At 36.4% G+C, this 18,304-nt stretch overlaps 2 protein-coding genes across 2 annotated transcripts; both read left to right on the top strand.

Moving 5' to 3' along the window:
* The first annotated feature begins 6,055 nt into the window (after nucleotides 1–6,055).
* Nucleotides 6,056–9,435, top strand: LOC117318801 (receptor-type tyrosine-protein phosphatase epsilon-like). Its single transcript, XM_033873756.1, has 7 exons — nucleotides 6,056–6,074; nucleotides 6,498–6,685; nucleotides 7,162–7,249; nucleotides 8,017–8,093; nucleotides 8,499–8,535; nucleotides 8,854–8,951; nucleotides 9,301–9,435. Exons 1-7 carry the CDS (start codon nucleotides 6,056–6,058, stop codon nucleotides 9,433–9,435), a joined length of 642 nt encoding a protein of 213 aa, XP_033729647.1.
* Nucleotides 9,436–9,634: 199 nt separating this feature from the next.
* On the top strand, nucleotides 9,635–17,683 carry LOC117318807 (receptor-type tyrosine-protein phosphatase alpha-like). The gene is made up of 10 exons (XM_033873763.1): nucleotides 9,635–9,672; nucleotides 11,832–11,967; nucleotides 12,907–13,053; nucleotides 13,315–13,414; nucleotides 13,822–13,895; nucleotides 14,399–14,524; nucleotides 15,131–15,247; nucleotides 15,561–15,718; nucleotides 15,870–16,005; nucleotides 16,391–17,683. Exons 1-10 carry the CDS (start codon nucleotides 9,656–9,658, stop codon nucleotides 16,457–16,459), a joined length of 1,080 nt encoding a protein of 359 aa, XP_033729654.1. The 5' UTR covers nucleotides 9,635–9,655; the 3' UTR covers nucleotides 16,460–17,683.
* Nucleotides 17,684–18,304: the final 621 nt, after the last annotated feature.

Genomic DNA, 18,304 nt, shown 5'->3' with positions numbered 1-18,304 from the left:
AGGGGAACAGATTTTGCATAAATGGTGACTCTGACCCCCGAGGGGCAAAAGGGGCGGGGCCCCATATGTGAAATAGAGGTAATTCCTTTAAATCACTACTAGTCATAAAGTTATAAATGCATGTTGTAAACTCAGAGAGTCTGGACTTCATTATTTCTTTAAAGCAGTTGGGATCCCTACGCTATAACCATAAATAGCATTGTTTGAGGTTAACAAACAAAAGGAATTGAACATGAACATTATTTTGACATTTGGTCAAATCCAACCAGGTGAGCGATACAGGCCCAATGGGCCTCTTGTTCTTTTAAGATTGTGTTCCTCAGAGGTACGGCATTAAATGTGAACATAATTGTTCTACAAATTGCCTGGATAGTCTATGTGAGAAATAAAATGGGAAATGTTATTGTGAGCAGCAATTCAATATTTTAAATGATAAAAAATGTCTATTATGTAAAATATTGGATAGCCTGAGACGTGCATGCATTAAAAGGACTAATTTTGTAGCTATGAACCTTATTTGTAGGCATTTTAAAACAATTGGTGTAAATAAGAGTATTATACTGTGACAATAAAATGACGATAAAACGATAATATACACAAAACAGCGTATCAAACCAAACACAAAAATTAGTTAACGCATGATTTGCTATGGAGAGACATATTTTACAGACTGTGTACCAGGAAAGCACGGTACTAACTGTGATCAGAACTTTTCAGGAAATTGTAAGGACAATAATATAGATATTTTACACAAAACAATTATCCTATCATAAGATCGGCGTAAAATCTTGCAAATTATGATAGGTTGTATGTCCATGACGATTATGGGAACAGTGAATGGCTGACATCGTGTTTTTTGTTGTTGGTTTTTTTTTTCAGAAAAAGCTATATTTGGTATGAATTATTGACGTATACGATGTTTCGCGTTTCAGTATTCCGGGAACGGCATTTGTTCATTGTATCAATAAATTTGTCTCCAAAAAACTAACAATTACGAGTTATATCACGTGCTTATAATCTGATAAAAAGTAATTGCAGGCAAAATAAACTATGATCAATTACGGATTCTTATGTTTTCAGAATGCATTACTAGAAGTACGGTAATGCATGCAATACGGACTGTCTTGAACAAGAGGCCCATGGGCCTTAACGGTCATCTGACAAACACTTACACTTACAGCAGGGACACACCCCTCAATCCAGCATTATTACCATAAATTATTTATCGCAGCCAGTTATGTTTTAGATCAAATTTGGTTTTTATCCATTTAGCTTGTCCAGGAAGAGCAGCATCATAAAGCAAAATTTTAGCCAAGTTCCCATTTTTGGGGCATGCCCCTCTGTCCCAATGGGTCAGACAAGACTCATTTATATCAACTAGGATTGCCTTTCCCCAATGATGTTTCATACTAAATATAGTTGTAATCAATTAAGGCATTAAGGAGGAATTGCATTTTAAAGAAATGTTTAACCTAAGCGCTCCTTTTGCCCCATCTTTTTTTTCCCCAGGGGTCAAACCTGTCTCATTAAAAAATATGATTGCCGTCACCTTATGTTTCACATCAAATTAGGTTGTAATCCACCAAAAGGTTAGGGAGGATTAGGATATAACAGCAAATATTCACCAAAGCTCCTCTTTTGGGGCCCTGCCCCTCAGGCCCCAGGGGTCACACTAGCCTCGTTTATATAAAATATGACCACCCTTCCCAAAGGATGTTTCACACCATATTTCGTATTAATCCACCCAAGGGTTAGAGAGAAGTAGGATTTATAGCAAAAATTCACCAAAGTGACCCATTTGGGGCCCCGCCCCTCTGGCCCTAGGGGTCAAACCAGCCTCATTTATATAAAATATGTCCTCCTCCAATGATGTTTCACACCAAATTTGGTAATAATTCACTATGGGGGTTAGGAGGAGTAGTATTTTGAAGCAAAATTTCATCAAAGTTCCCCTTTTGGGGCCCTGCCCTTCTGGCCCCAGGGGCCACACCAGCCTAATTTATATAAAATATGACCACCTTCCCCAATGATGTTTCACACCATATCTTGTTGAAATCCACCAAAGGGTTAAGGAGGAGTAGGATTTTATAGCAAAATTTCATCAAAGTTCCCCTTTTGGGGCCCCGCCCCGCTGGCCCCAGGGGCCACACCAGCCTCATTTATATAAAATATGACCACCCTCCCCAAATGATGTTTCACACAATATCTGGTTGAAATCCACCAAAGGGTTAAGGACGAGTAGGATTTTATAGGAAAATTTCATCAAAGTTCCCTTTTTTGGGCCCGTCACTCTGGCCCCAGGGCTCACACCAGCCTCATTTATATAAAATATGACCACCCTCCCCCAATGATGTTTCACACCATATTTCGTATTAATCCACCCAAGGGTTAGAGAGAAGTAGGATTTATAGCTAAAATTCACCAAAGTTCCCCTTTTGGGGCCCCGCCCCTCTGGCCCTAGGGGTCAAACCAGCCTCATTTATATAAAATATGATTGTCCTCCTCCAATGATGTTTCACACCAAATTTGGTAATAATTCACTATGGGGGTTAGGAGGAGTAGTATTTTAAAGCAAAAGTTCATCAAAGTTCCCCTTTTGGGGCCCTGCCCTTCTGGCCCCAGGGGCCACACCAGCCTAATTTATATAAAATATGACCACCTTCCCCCAATGATGTTTCACACCATATCTTATTGAAATCCACCAAAGGGTTAAGGAGGAGTAGGATTTTATAGCAAAATTTCATCAAAGTTCCCCTTTTGGGGCCCCGCCCCTCTGGCCCCAGGGGCCACACCAGCCTCATTTATATAAAATATGACCACCCTCCCCCAATGATGTTTCACACCATATCTTATTGAAATCCACCAAAGGGTTAAGGAGGAGTAGGATTTTATAGCAAAATTTCATCAAAGTTCCCCTTTTGGGGCCCCGCCCCTCTGGCCCCAGGGGCCACACCAGCCTCATTTATATAAAATATGACCACCCTCCCCCAATGATGTCTGCCCTGCAGGTAGGGCGTAAGAATTGTACCTGCTGCCCCCATTGCATGATCGTAAGAGGCGACTAAACTTGGGATCTTATCTTTTCTCTTCTTAACAACTTTCTTCTTCCTAATGTCTCCCTTGACAATGCCTCACTTTTGACCTTTAGTTGAGCGTTCGCCCCTTTGGGTTCTGTCCCCTGGCCGAGACATACCAAAGTCTTTAAAAATGGTAGTTGCTACTCCTGCTTAGCGCTCAGCAAATTAGGAGTGGGACGACTGGTTCGCCCGTTGTCAGTATAATGTGACCGGATGGGGTGTGCTGATGGGTGTCTCCGGCAGTATGCTTCAGTGAGGTAGCACTCTAAATCGGCAAAAGATCCGGCCTATCACAAGGAGACTTATAAAAAACATACCGCAGCCTCCCAAAACACACGCACGCACTCATCACAAGCATACATGTCGCACGCACGGGAGGCCGTCCTTAAATGACCTTAGCTGTTAATAGGACGTTAAACAAAATAAACCAAACCAAACCAGATAAGTTGTGAGCCCCGTATTGAAAGAGGTATTCAAGTATGTTCTATTTTGAGTCTTATTATTCTCTGACTATATAGGGCCGTGTACCTAAGGACTGGTCTCATTTGATTAGTTTATATCGACGAGGTAGCAATCTAAAGTAAGCAAGACGAACGGCTTTTGCAAAATGGACAAAATCGGTTACAGTTAGGATTTGAGTGAAAGAGTCTGTCATTGCCATGGCTGGCATTCATGGTTGTGGCTTCCACCTTATTCACCTGATCTCTCTCCATCAAACTTTCATCTACATTGTAAATTTAAAACTGAAAACAGATTTTTTTAGGCACACTAACCCTAACCCTAAAATGCAGTGACTGACTTTCTGAACTGCCAAGAAAAGGCGTTCTGAAAAAGTGGAATTGAGTCCGCTAAACATGTCCGACAAACGTGTAAAGATACTTAAGAGGATTATGTTGAGAAATAGTACAATATGTCCAGCAAAATTTGAATCCTTCAATATGAGACCTCACAATTTATCAATCAGCCCTCGTACACTTACACATTTAGCATGTAATTTCCAATTAAACCTGATTGCCTTTTCCTGAAGGTCCCTAGTCCTAACAGGAACACTGATATTGTTTAACTTATGGCCAGGAAATCGATAAGGATTGTTCTTTACTTAATTCATATATTCATGTTTATGTTATATTTAATACTGCATATGATTAATTTAGTATTCGTTTCATCGATACTTTTAGAGTTTGGCATCCCAAACGTTTGAGAAACAAACAATTGTTATTAGGAAGTACAAATTTATGTTTCTGATAATGATGTCACATTTTCACGTAATGTGTATAAGACATATTTATTTATCTGTATCATTCTGTTGCATTATTATTAAGTCAAACATTTAATTATTAGGCTGTACTAGAGGATTTTACGGTACAAACTGTTCCATGACGTGCAATACCAGTTGTGCTGAGTGTGATCAGCAGAACGGAGAATGCACGGGTAAGTTTATTTATAGCAGTGTTTGGGATAATTATATATCTTAAAAGGATACGTGATTTTTTAAAACCATAATGATGATGGTGTTGTATTTGCATATGTTTTAAAATGAAGAGCATGCAAGTATTAATTATTTTATATCTGTTCATAAATTCAAGAATCGCTGTGAAATTGAATATTAGATAACAAGAGCACACCTCGTCAAAGACGATGCTATGAGACAGACGGACTTTTTTGTCTCGGGGCACTCCCGTATTTTTTTGGATGAGATAACTCTATCTTAAACGGGATAGGGAAAGAAAACGAACACTCCCTTTTCCGCTATTAACAATAGGATAGCGTTATTTATGTAACAAAATTATGTCGCTTAATGCATATTTCATTGGACATTGATGATCACATCAACGTTCATTTTGTTACTGTTAAGTAGGTGAGGAAAATGTTTAAACACTGGTCTGCTCCATTGAAAGGGATATAAAAACCATCATTAAAGAGTTTGTCCCGGCAAAGCCCATGCTGACCAGCCAAACTTTTACACTGAGGTTAAAATATCGCTGTATAGATCAATGTAAGATGATATTAGTCACAAATACTTCTTGTGTGCTGAACAGGCCAAATATGCAGGTAGATGAACAGGATTTAGGTTGAATAAATATGTTTATTGAACAATAATTATCTTAGAAATTCCTCTGTTAGAAATGTCTTTTTTGTTTTTTTGCTCGGTAACAGAACAAGCCCAAACATCCGAAAGTCCACCACCAACAGCTGACGCCGGGCCAATAGTAGGAGGTATTGTAGGGGTGATTGTTGTCGCTGTCATCGCTATTGTTATTGTCATCCTCTTCAGAAGGTGATGTATTACAGTTTTTTTATTGAGATATTACCCGTTTATATCAAGGATTTACACATTATTCATAATATATGACAGTTCTTACAATGTAGATACTCTCTATAACGGTTTTTATTTTGCGAACGTGACACGTCCGTAAAGCAGAAACTATCAACCTCGTGTGTGTAATTCCAACCATCCAATGACCCCCCCCCCCCCCCCCCCCCCCCTTTAAATTAAATATACATAAGATTTACATTTGTGACATTCGATGTATTCGTGCCATTTTTCCACAGACGCCGCTTGAGTGCCAGTAAACAGGAATCCTTTACTGATATCGGTCGTTCCTATGTGCACGAGAATAACGTATACAGCGAACCACCAGAAACAAAACACCTGTCTGTCAAATCTGAGGCGGCAGTGAAAAACATCTATAGTAATACACCAGGTGATGCTTGTTTCATCTTAAGATATACATAACACAGAAACAATGAAAATAATGGGAGACATTTGATATCTGAACCTTGGATCTATGATTTACCTCACCAATTCATGGCCAGAAATATCCGTGACTAATACCAATGCGCAATGTCAATGTGCAAAATCGACACCACTAAAGATAAATATTTTGATATTGCAGTGATTGACAGCGCCGTATCACAGTAATACTTAAGGTTAATTTTTTTTCTGTGGTTTTTGTTTCTGTCGAATTATGTTAAAGATGCTTCATCGCCGTGTAGGTATTGTTTGTCCTTAAAATGCATCAAATTAAAGCTACGGTATACAAATATATTTAATTAACACCAGCAAATAATCAACTGATATCATAACAGGGTCCTAAAATAATCATAGTATAATAACTTAAGTAACAAATATGGGATGCAATTGAATTTGAATGCAGGTTAAACATAAAAGATAAAAGGAAAAACTCAAACATTTTCAGAATTGTAATAGTGTCAAGTACATAACCTATGTTATTGCACAAATTGTGCAACATCCTGTCATTGGTTTCAATCAATCATTATTACTCTTGGCGGACCTTAGCTGTTAATAGGGCGTTACACAAAATAAACCAAACCAAACCAATTACTCTCGGCGAGATGTTGAATCTTATACCTGTATAAATTACCGAGACTTATATATATGTGTGGTGTACGTTACAGATCCAGACGGGCTACCCGAGACCTCCGCCAATGTGTATGTAAACACTGAGCAGGTGGCCAGACAATCCGGCGTTGGTGATAGAGTCTGCTATAATTCCGGTCCTGTTGGGTTTCCTGTCTCCACCCTCAAATCTCTTGTCAAGACAAAACTGCAAAATAAGGCGAAGGCTTTCGAGAACGAATACAAGGTATGAATTGTGTAATCAAAAAGAAAGAAAGCAGGAAAAATCATGCTGACATGTATTCTGTATTCCAACGACGAGACAATGAAGTCAGCAATAGAAAACAGAACTATAGATATGTTACAAAAAAGGATCGACTTAATCATTGAGAAAGCTCAATTGAAATGAGATATGATATAGACATTGCAGACTGTATGATATAGATGGTGCTACGAAGGCGACACAAATATGATTTTTTTGAATTTACTGAAGTTAATTTGATCAGCTTTATAAACATTGCCTCATTTTTAACCTTTTTTCATTTACACACGATGCTTTGAAGCATTCTTATAAAGGCGACATATATATATATCCATAATTGAAGAAGAAATTCAATTTGAACAGGTTAAGGCTATACGTTATTATCTTTTTTTTGTATTTTGAATGATGTTGTCTTTCTTCAAAAAAGAGTTTACACATGTACTTTTCTTTTTCTGTTATAGTCTATACCGTCTGGAGATTTACACGAACATAAAGTTGGAATGTTACAACAAAACAAAGCAAAGAACAGATTTAAAACCACGTTTCCCTGTAAGTATGTCTTTGTTCAACTATTTACCAGAAAAAAATAATTACAAGTCGTATATCAAATGTTACTTTCTTCACAAACAATTTGTTTATTATCTTGAAACGATTCAATGCCGATTGGCCTCTTTGTTCAGCTATGACTGGGTTGAACCTACGCGCTCTGTCGATAGAGGAACTGTCCATGGTCGAATGATATGAAAATAGACATCACTGGACGGATACAAATAGCTCACACAGTCATAGCTTGAAAAAAGTCAGTTGGTCTTGAAACGTTACGACACGTCTACCAAGTACATTGTTTGTGTAAATGTAACACATCGATATAACATATTTACCAACTTTTCAATATTGTCAATATATCAGTAGTCTCTATCTGTCAAGATTTTAAGGAAGAATTAAAACTTAATTGTTACATATATCACGTTTTTTGTTTTTATGGGTGAAATTGATTTGTCAAAAGTAACGAATTATTTTAATTGAAAACATGTTTAGAAATATGATAAATTTGGTCTAGTTTTTATTTGCATAAGTTCCTAATTAGATATCGCATAAATCCTTTAAAAAATGTATATTGACTGATACGTACACTATAATGTCAAAATATTAAGATGTACCAATCTCTTGTAATGAGTCATCAGTGGTCAAATTTGAAAATCTAGAATTACAATATTTTATTCCAACGTCACCATCCTTTCTACATTTCTTTCTATGTTATGTTATTGTATATTGTATATCTGTCATACGGTGGCGCCGTTGTTCCTGGTTTACAGATGACCATTCCCGTGTGATCCTTGATACCATTGGAAAAGATCAACACTCCGATTACATCAATGCCAACTACATCGACGTTAGTATAATTTAGAATAGTTAATGAAGAGTTATAGAACCAAAGCTCGATACCTAATATTGACTAAACATTGCTTGTCAATCATCTGTTTCTGTTTCCATCTGGGAGAGACGAAAAGGGAGTTCGCACTTTACCATATGGGTTATACTTAATATCAAAACCGGAGGGAAAACACTGCCATATCAGCCTCCTACTAAAGGAGTTTGTCAATAAACCCTCGATGTCGTATTGAAAAGGTTTCCTTATCTAAACAAAAATGTTAAATGTCAAAACTATATACATCATAGATAATCTGTGAAACTACGATAAGTATCTGAGTTTTAACTGATAAAAAATATCATATGCTGTGATTATATGTGATTATAATTCTATATAATATTACAATATGTTTATCATACTTTACAGAGTGTTACAAAAACTGCGAAATACGTAGCAACACAAGGTAAATAATGTGGTTCATTATATATACAGGATACGTAATTACCCATTAAATCAACACAAGCTAATGCATTATTTTAATAACCTTTAAAAATAGAGTGTTTAGTTTATATACCAATAAAGTCGCCGATAATTTAATATTTCGTTCAGAAAAACATCACGGGAATAGTCTTCTTATTCCATGTTTTAAAACATCACAGGTGATTTTCTCTTATACAACTTTTTAAAATGGAAACCATTAAACTAAAACACTGGAGAAACAAGAAAGACATACTCTTTACCCCTATGCAAACATCTATTAACATTTCAATTTATTTTTTAGGACCGAGGCCCGGTACTGTTAATGATTTCTGGCGGATGATATGGCAGCTGCAGACCGGCAAAATTGTCATGTTGACAAATCTTATAGAAGGCGGAAGGGTATGGACATTTTGTAACATTTTCAAACATAATTTGATGTATAACGATTAAATTCAAATATAGGTCCCCGATTATCTTCTTTTTTTTCTTAAACGACAGCGCATTACTAATGCTTTGATAACTAGGAAATATTTTTGATCACTTTATTTCGGAAATCTTCATTCGTTTATTGTCACCCTCGCGTCACTAGTATCAATAACCGAATTTCACGTACTCACTATTGATCTAGTAAGCCTTCTATTATAGAAGGTAATTTTTGTGGGTAGGAATCAAATTCGAAAATGACAGAGATATCCTCAAAATATAAGGATATTGATGACGGTCTGGTTATTTTTTTTCCAAATTTAAGCCGAAGTGCGACAAGTATTGGCCAGACGAGGGAGAACCTTTGACAACGGCAAATTTCAGCATCACTATGGACAGAGAAAGGTCGTATGCCTTCTACGTCATCCGGGACCTTACAGTTACAGAAAAGAAGGTATAAATAAAACAGGAATAGCAATAGTTAGAACAGCCAAACTAAATATGTTCATACATGTATGACTATAAATGATATCAATAATTCTGAATATCCAATTTACTCATTCAGACGAAGTCAGTACGTCAGATACATCAGTTCCACTATATCACGTGGCCCGACCACGGGACTCCAGACCCAAACGAACTTGTTGTCTTCCAACTACGAGACTGTCTTGAAAGGGAAAATGGTTGTTCATTGCAGGTATAAAGAAAAGAGGTTTACCAATTATACCCGTTCATACTTCACAAGGATTTCATTATGCTCGTCGTTTTAAAGGGGATTTTGACGTTTTCCTATGTTTTTTTTAGGTCACCTGAGACAAAGTCTCAAGTGACCTATTCTAATCCCCTTTTGTCCGTCGTCGTGCGTCGTCCGTCGTGCGTCGTCCGTCGTCCGTCCGTAAACAATTTGCATTTTCGACTTCTTCTCCAAAACCCCTAAACCAAATTCCATGTAATTTGGCAGGAAGCTTCTATGTCTAAAGGTCAACCAAAATTGTAAATTATATGGTCCCCAACCCCCAGGGGCCTGAGGGGCGGGGCTAAAAAGGGTCAAATTGACTAAAACTTCAAAAATCTTCTTCTCTACTCTCAGATATGGTGGAATCAAACACTCTTCGTAGATGGAAGGGTCTTAAGGTGCTTTACCAAAATTGTAAATTTCATGACCCAGGGGTCTCACGTTTGCCCCTGGGGAGGGGGTAAATTTTACTATAGTTTATATAGGGAAATCACATTTTTGACTTTTATTTGTTTGATTTGTATTGGAATTCATTCTAATTTGGTAGCCATTGTCAGCATGGGATGACAGTTTGATGGCATGCACATGTTGGCCCTGACTGACACCCAGGGGCTGATGGGTAGGACTAAAAAGGGCCAAATTGACTGAAATTTCAAAAGTCTTCTTCTCAAGACCAAAATAAGGTGAAATCAAATACTCTTTATAGTTGGAAGGGTCTTAAGGTGCTTTACTAAAATTGTGAATTTCATGACCCTGGAGTCTCAAGTTTGCCCCTTGGGGAGGGGGTAAACTTTACTATAGTTTATATTGGAAAATCACACTTTTGACTTTTATTTGTTTGATTTCTATTGGAATTCATTCTAATTTGGTTAACATTATCAACTTGGGATGGCAGTTTGAGGGTATGCATATGTTGGCCCTGACTGACCCCTAGGGGCTAATGAGCGGGGCTAAAAAGGGTCAAATTGACTGAAATTTAAAAAATCTTCTTTTCAGACCGAAATAAGATAGAATCAAATACTGTTTATAGATGGAAGGGTCTTAAGGCGCTTTACTAAAATTGTGAATTTCATGACCCTGGGGTCACACATTTACCCCTGGGGAGGGGGTAAATTTTACTATAGTTTATATAGGAAAATCACATTTTTGACTTTTATTTGTTTGATTTGTATTGGAATTCATTCTAATTTGGTAGCCATTGTCAGCATGGGATGACAGTTTGATGGCATGCACATGTTGGCCCTGACTGACACCCAGGGGCTGATGGGTAGGACTAATAAGGGCCAAATTGACTGAAATTTCAAAAATCTTCTCAAGACCAAAATAAGGTGAAATCAAATACTCTTTATAGTTGGAAGGGTCTTAAGGTGCTTTACTAAAATTGTGAATTTCATGACCCTGGGGTCTCAAGTTTGCCCCTGGGGAGGGGGTAAACTTTACTGTAGTTTATATAGGGAAATCACATTTTTGACTTTTATTTGTTTTATTTCTATTGGAATTCAATCTTATTTGGTAAACATTGTCAGCATGGGATGACAGTTTGATGGCATGCACATGTTGGCCCTGACTGACCCCCAGTGGCTAATGGGCGGGGCTAAAAAGGGCCAAATTGACTGAAATTTAAAAAATCTTCTTCTCAAGACGGAACTAAGTTGGAATCAAATACTTTTTGTAGTTGGAAGCATCTTAAAGTGCTTTACTAAAATTGTGAATTTCATGACCCTGGGGTCTCAAGTTTGCCCCTGGGGAGGGGGTAAACTTTACTATAGTTTATATCGGGAAATCACATTTTTGACTGTAATATGTTTGATTTCTATTGGAATTCATTCTAACTTGGTAAACATTTTCAGCATGGGATGAAAGTTTGATAATATGCACATGTTGGCCCTGACTGACCCCTAGGGGCTTATGGGCGGGGCCAAAAATGGTCAATTTAATTAACTGAAATATTTCAAATCTCAGGTGACCGTTAAGGCCCATGGGCCTCTTGTTTTATTTATTCATTCACTTTGCTATTGTATTGTTATTATGTCATTGAGTTTTGTTGATATCGCATCATCTGTTTTATGTTCGTTCTGACGTTGTTCAGTTAATTAATTAATGACTGAACCCTTTGGCAGTGCTGGCATAGGCAGAACAGGAACATTTATTGCCCTAGATGCTCTCCTGGAATATGGGAAGGAGTCCGGACACATTGACGTAATGCAGTACATAAAAACCATGCGGAAGGATAGGATCAATATGGTTCAAACTGTTGTAAGTTTCACAGTGATGAACTCTATATTGTTTAAATAAAATTTGATAATATTTTGAATACTTTAAGCAAATGTCTCATTTCAAAATATTTTCTTTCATATTTCTAGCCATTCGTATATCTATGTAAAGCTAATATATTTGCTCAGGAAGTAGCAACTGGACATAACATAATCGTCAATGGAAATAAGTATGTTGACTACATCATGAGATTATGTCTCTCGAAATCTTGTGTATTTGGTTTACTCAGCAATCGACATTGGTCACGAAAATCGTGATAATGACAACTAGACCATTGATAACAAATAGCTACACCAGAACGAATGCAAGAATGTTACTGACTTGATATTAAAAAAACATATAGCTTATTTTTTCAATAGTCCCGGTTGGCATTGCTTTAATTAAAGATCGAGGTAATTGGTTGTTTTTGAAAAGTTGGAAAACTTTAAACACATGTATTCGGGTAACATATGAATCGACATGAACAACCCACCTGTTTTTCGATTAAAAGATCTTCAACATATATATAAATAATGTCTTTGATGCCTTTTCTTGTAAGATCTTACATCTGTTGAAATCGTATAATCAAAATAAACAACGATGTTACTAAACGAAATTATTATTCTCATCTTTACATCCCAGGTGTAGAAAATGCACTCCAGTATTCATGCAGATTTTATAATAGATTCTGCTGAACACCTAATGCATACTTACGAAAAATTGCAAGAAAATAAGTTATTTAAACATTTGTCATTGCACGTGCATGTGACAAAGATAGAATCATAAAAACTAACACAATAAAGAAATATGTTGTGCAATTTCAACACACACACGCTACATCTGGCCCTAAGATTATCTTTTGATAATACCTATAACATTGAAGTTCGTGTAGAAATTATGAAACTGTAAATGCCAGTAATAACGATTCATTCATTTATCCAGGAACAATACATAGCTATACACCAGCTCCTTATAGAAGCCTTCGATATGCCAGACACCCTGATTCCAAGAATGAAGTACCACATTACACTTACTACTCTCTCCAATGGCGGTCCTACGAACCAAACAAAGCTCAGGAAGGAATACCTGGTACTCTCTAATTCTATATAGATTATTCCCGTTTGATATCAATACAATTTCAAGAGAAAATTTACTCTTCATACAATTGGCATCTTCTGTAATAGAATTCTGATAATAAACCTGTTGTTGAAATATAGACTTTTAGAAAGTAAAATGATTTTTCTACATTATTATAAAAAGGTCTCTACATCAATACATACATTGCAGTTTACATAAAAAGATATTTACCAAGATATCTCTAAATGATTTTGCAACAAACGTTTCATTTAGCTGGCACAAACTATGAAACCAGCTTACGATGAGACAAGCTACAGAGCCGCTTTACTGCCATCAAACAAGATGAAGAACAGGACCTTATCAGTCGTTGCTGGTAACAAAATTACCTCTTTCCAATAAAAACTCTATTAACATGAAGTAATAAACCTTGTCTAGTCTGGCTTATTCGTTTGGCAAACGTATTCCAACTCGCCAAGTTCTCCCGTCAAATGACACCTTCCGTGCATAATCATCAATGAAATTAAAGTATTTTACGGTAGTTCAATGTTTTGGTGTTTTACCCTAAATCAGCAAATTTAAAATAATACTTTATCTTTGCGATTTTATCGAACATTAAACAATTGTAGTTATGAATTGCATTTTAAAAAAATCCTCTACATTACTCAACCAGTCATAGACTACCATGTATGATTGAACTTCGACTACTTTTCATATGAATTATCAGAAATTGTTAATGGAAAGGAAGTATTGTGATTAATGCTTTCCTCTGGTTCTGTTCAGTTGACAAGTTCAGGGCGTACCTTCGATCATATGCTGACTGTAGAACGGACTACATAAATGCCGTGTCAGTGCCAGTAAGTAATATGCGTATTATGTGACATTTGTTTCACCTTGTTGAAATGGATTAATTAGTATGTGTGTGTTATGTATGTCTGTAAGTTAATCGGAATGGCAAAGAACTTGCTCGTTAAAAAGTGATTACGGGTGATATTTTAGATCAAATATTGTACTTGGTCACCTTTCCCACCATTCAATGATATAACGGAGGATATGCATTACGCAACGATAAGCGAATTAGTGATACATTTCCATGCTGATACGAATAAAAAAAAAAGTGTGCTTTGAGATTATTTAGAGATGTTGTGAAAGAATCAACCTTAGCGTTTACATCCTGAATACTGAAGTCCTGAAGGACTTTATCTTGGGTCTATTTCTATGATTAATTCACTAAATGTCTGTGACAGTATTACCCCATGAAACCAGTACACGTACCTTAGAATCGCTCCTACATTGCTTCCCACATGTAATCAACCTTTCATTTACATACTTACAATTATTCCGTTTTCATTTGACCTAGTCCTATACATCCAAAACTGGGTACATTGTCACACAGACTCCTCTGGAGGACACCGTAGTGGATCTGTTGACGATGGTAATGGACCACAGCTGTCAAACAATTGTCATCATCGAGCCGGACGACATAGTAAGTGTATTTCGATACAAATGCAGCGTAACGAAGGCGCTCGAGGTGCAGTTTATTTGAAAAACTGTAATTTCATCTGTTCATATTAGTAGCATAGAATCATTCCAAATGCAGGTTGGTGACAGTGGTTTATCATTAACATTACGGTATTGACTTAACAACCATTTCACTTAAAACGTTAAAAAATTACAACTGGAAAGGAATAAAATCTTACAAAGTACCAATAATATGGGGTTAATTCATTATACTGACGTAAACTTAAAATTCTATTTGTCACATGAATGCATAGACCTAACAAATTATTGAATACCATCAAAATTAGCTTTCATTACGACATTTTTATTTCGAAAGACTTTTCTTGATTACATTGACGTTACAGCCTGTGACATTATGTGTTCGTGACGTCACAGTGGAGCAACACATGTTTTTTTTAGATGGGTTTGTCATACTCCAAAACATTTTCGTTGTGATGAAATAAAAACAAATATTGTCCGGCATCTGTTTAAGGAAATGAACTCTGTAAAATAATTATTAAGAAGTCTAGTATTGCCTGACACATATTGATATATGACCATATCAGAATAAAATGCATTATACTTATCTTAGGACTGGCTTCCAGGCAAGGGTGAAAATACATCCATCGGGAATTTTACGTTGGAACACAAAGGGAAGTCTTCAACAATAGCAAATGTCGATTTGCTAGAAATCGCAATAGAAAACGCGGTAAGATGGATGTTTTGCAGTGTCTGAAGTTTTGATGTGTGATGCTGAAACCTGATTTTAAGATTCTGGTTATCATCTGCTGTCTTAAATACTGATAAATGACTAGGTTTATTTTTCTGATATGAAGGAGTCTGAAAAGGCAGAGCCTGCGGAAAAGACACTTTTGCTTTTTAACAACATTGTGTGCCCCCCTCCCCCTCCCAAGTTGAAAATCCCCATACATATGATATCGCAGTCTGCAATCTTTCGTTATATCCATTATTCATTGCATGCAAATAAGATATCTTTCCTAAATGGAATTGACTTCTTTCAGGAAAATAGCTTCAATACCACGGTTAAAGTGTTCCATATGACTGGATGGGGTAGAGAATCATCAGTCCCCAAGGATTCGTCCATGTTGCTTCACCTACTGGAACTTATTGACAGCAGACGCAAATCGGACGATACCAAGACAACAATAGTCATGTGTCGGTATGTAGTTTACCTTCATATTTATCTATAATATACTTTTGTTAGATGTTATTAAATACTATTTGATATTGACGATTGTTAAGGATATGGAGGAAAGGCATTAAGCTTTTGAGTCCGTGCTAATAGCATTCATGCTCTTTTGATGTTTCAGTGATGGCTATTCCCAGAGTGGGCTGTTCTGTTGTATCAGTAATGCAAGAGACCAAATGAAGAGTGACGAAGAAGTAGATATCTTTCAGATTTCACGTCAGTTGCTTGTGCGACGTCCAGTATTTGTGATCAATTTTGTACGTATATTGACATTTCCACTATTCCAAGAAAAATACTTTCATGGCGGTCCTGATTGCATTTGGAATTGGCTTCCTGTTTGATATTTCTGTCAAACTGATTATAAGAGTCTTATCTTACCGGGAGACTCCATTCTCTATTTATCAATGTTTCTATTGCATTTACCCCTCTGCTTTCTTGGTGGTTTTCTCAATGGAGGCATATAATCAACATTTGTTCTTTACTCGATGACGCGGAATATTTTCTTATATTGCAATTTCCAGCCTTAGTTTAGCTGGTCTGGAAGAGTAATTTCCCTTTCCCATCATTTCCTATGCAATTATAATGGTCGCACTGTGTGTATCCTATGCATTTTCGATTAGTATGAAATTATTTCAAATTCAGGAACAGTACCAATACTGCTACAACGTGATCAAAGACTATCTGGATACCACCGACGTGTACATGAACTGATTAATGAGTACCTGGATACCACCGACGTGTACATGAACTGATTAATGAGTACCTGTATACCACGGATGTGTACATTGACTGATAAATGAGTACCTGGATACCACTGACGTGTACATGAACTGATTAATGAGTACCTGGATACCGCCGACGTATACATGAACTGATTAATGAATACCTGGATACCATTGACGTGTATATGAACTGATTAATGAGTACGTGGATACCATCGCCGTGTACTGGAAAACATGTATTTTAAACATAGTTTAAGGAAAGCTCTTAAATGTATTGCTTTCGCTTTAATAGTTTACCGAAGAATCATACTCTGGAAGTGTTTCCGTAGTAAACAGCGATATGTTACAGCTGTATTAAGATTTAACTATGAAGTGAAAAGGCTGAATCATCCAAGGGAACTATTTTTATATACTTGGGACATTTTATGCTGTAAATATCTGAATCGTTCCGTATGTAAACATTTTTGGGACGCGACGACAACCAATCTAAATTCACATAGAAATAACCTGATTGTTGTATCCATTAATTATCATGCATCTCACTCCTAACGAAAGTAATTATGTTGTTAGTTATACATAGGAACATAACTATAACATAAATATAGCTCGTAAAACCTTAAGCCAATACTATTTTTATAGAATTATTAACTGATGTTTGGCATATCACTTTTTGTCAGTGTTTGTAATTTGTTGCTCTCAGTTGGACGTTTCTATTATTACTATATTTTAATAGATATTTAATCTTATTCACATTCATTTTATTTTACATTTTTTTTTTTTTGTGAATTTGAAGCACATTTTACATTGCTCTAGATAGAATGAAGGTTTATTGCAGCTCTATTTTAATTCACTTGTATATTTTTATCAGAATTAAACGAAATGTGCTGACCAATTTTTCATCAAGTTTACCCTGAGCGATACTGCATTACAGGTTTTAAGCCAAGTAGCAATGCCTAATATATAATTATACTAATTTAAACAGTGACCCTCTTTATAAGGTATATCTCTTCGAATAATCATGTTCTACTTACGCTAAATATACTTTTATATCACTACTATCACTGGAGTAAAAACTATGTTTATCCAATACTTTTATATTTCCATGTCGATAAACCTGCTTATACTTGTTACATCGACTTACAATTTATTTATCTAAATGGAGTGTGTATTAATGTACATCAATTTTACTTATTTTAAATTTCTGAATGTCATATTTTATTTTTTCTTTACTTTTTATTTTCAATCATACGTATACGTCAACACTGTTATATGAATGTATTTGTTAATTTGTTAGACCAAGGAAAAAATCCGTGACAAGTTGTCATATTTAACAAAAACCTGAACATCGATTACTAGTGGGGTGACACCTGAAGGATGTCACAGAAAGAATGAAGTGTAGTGAGGAGCGATAACTCTGTTCCAGCAGTTTTCATCAAAATCGCTCTCTATCTACATTTCGACCAATAAGATAAGACCTTTTGTTGTGGGCCGCCGTAGCCGAGTGGTTAAGGTGTCCCGACACTTTAGCCCTTCACCTCTTGGTTGTGAGTTCGAAACAAACATGGGGCAGATACCTTGTTCTGACTCTAGGTCGGTGGTTTTTCTCCGGGTACTCCAGCTTTCCTCCACCACGAAAACCAAGCACGTCCTTAAATGATCCTGGCATTTTATAGGACGTTAAAAAAATAAGTAAAACTGTATTGTTGCCAAGAAAATGAAACCCATTAAGTTTAATTTGCTGTCCCATAATACCCCTATTTCATTGAAATCAAACAATATCTAAAGGATTTGGACCAATCAGAGGCTAGAAAATGGCGACCTTTTCGGTAAAATA

Source organism: Pecten maximus, unplaced genomic scaffold (genome assembly GCF_902652985.1).
Source record: "Pecten maximus unplaced genomic scaffold, xPecMax1.1, whole genome shotgun sequence".
In the NCBI taxonomy this organism is placed as follows: Eukaryota; Metazoa; Mollusca; class Bivalvia; order Pectinida; family Pectinidae; genus Pecten; species Pecten maximus.
Note: the sequence above shows the minus strand (reverse complement) of the source record. Positions and strands in the feature narration are given on the sequence as shown.

What these genes read in the sequence shown, in the direction of transcription:
- LOC117318801 (XM_033873756.1), top strand. An exon ending in CTTTCGAGAACGAATACAAG is followed by an intron (nt 6,686 to 7,161) that starts GTATGAATTGTG and finishes TTTCTGTTATAG; the next exon opens with TCTATACCGTCTGGAGATTT. An exon ending in ATTTAAAACCACGTTTCCCT is followed by an intron (nt 7,250 to 8,016) that starts GTAAGTATGTCT and finishes CCTGGTTTACAG; the next exon opens with ATGACCATTCCCGTGTGATC.
- LOC117318807 (XM_033873763.1), top strand. An exon ending in GACCTTATCAGTCGTTGCTG is followed by an intron (nt 13,415 to 13,821) that starts GTAACAAAATTA and finishes GGTTCTGTTCAG; the next exon opens with TTGACAAGTTCAGGGCGTAC. An exon ending in TCATCGAGCCGGACGACATA is followed by an intron (nt 14,525 to 15,130) that starts GTAAGTGTATTT and finishes TACTTATCTTAG; the next exon opens with GACTGGCTTCCAGGCAAGGG.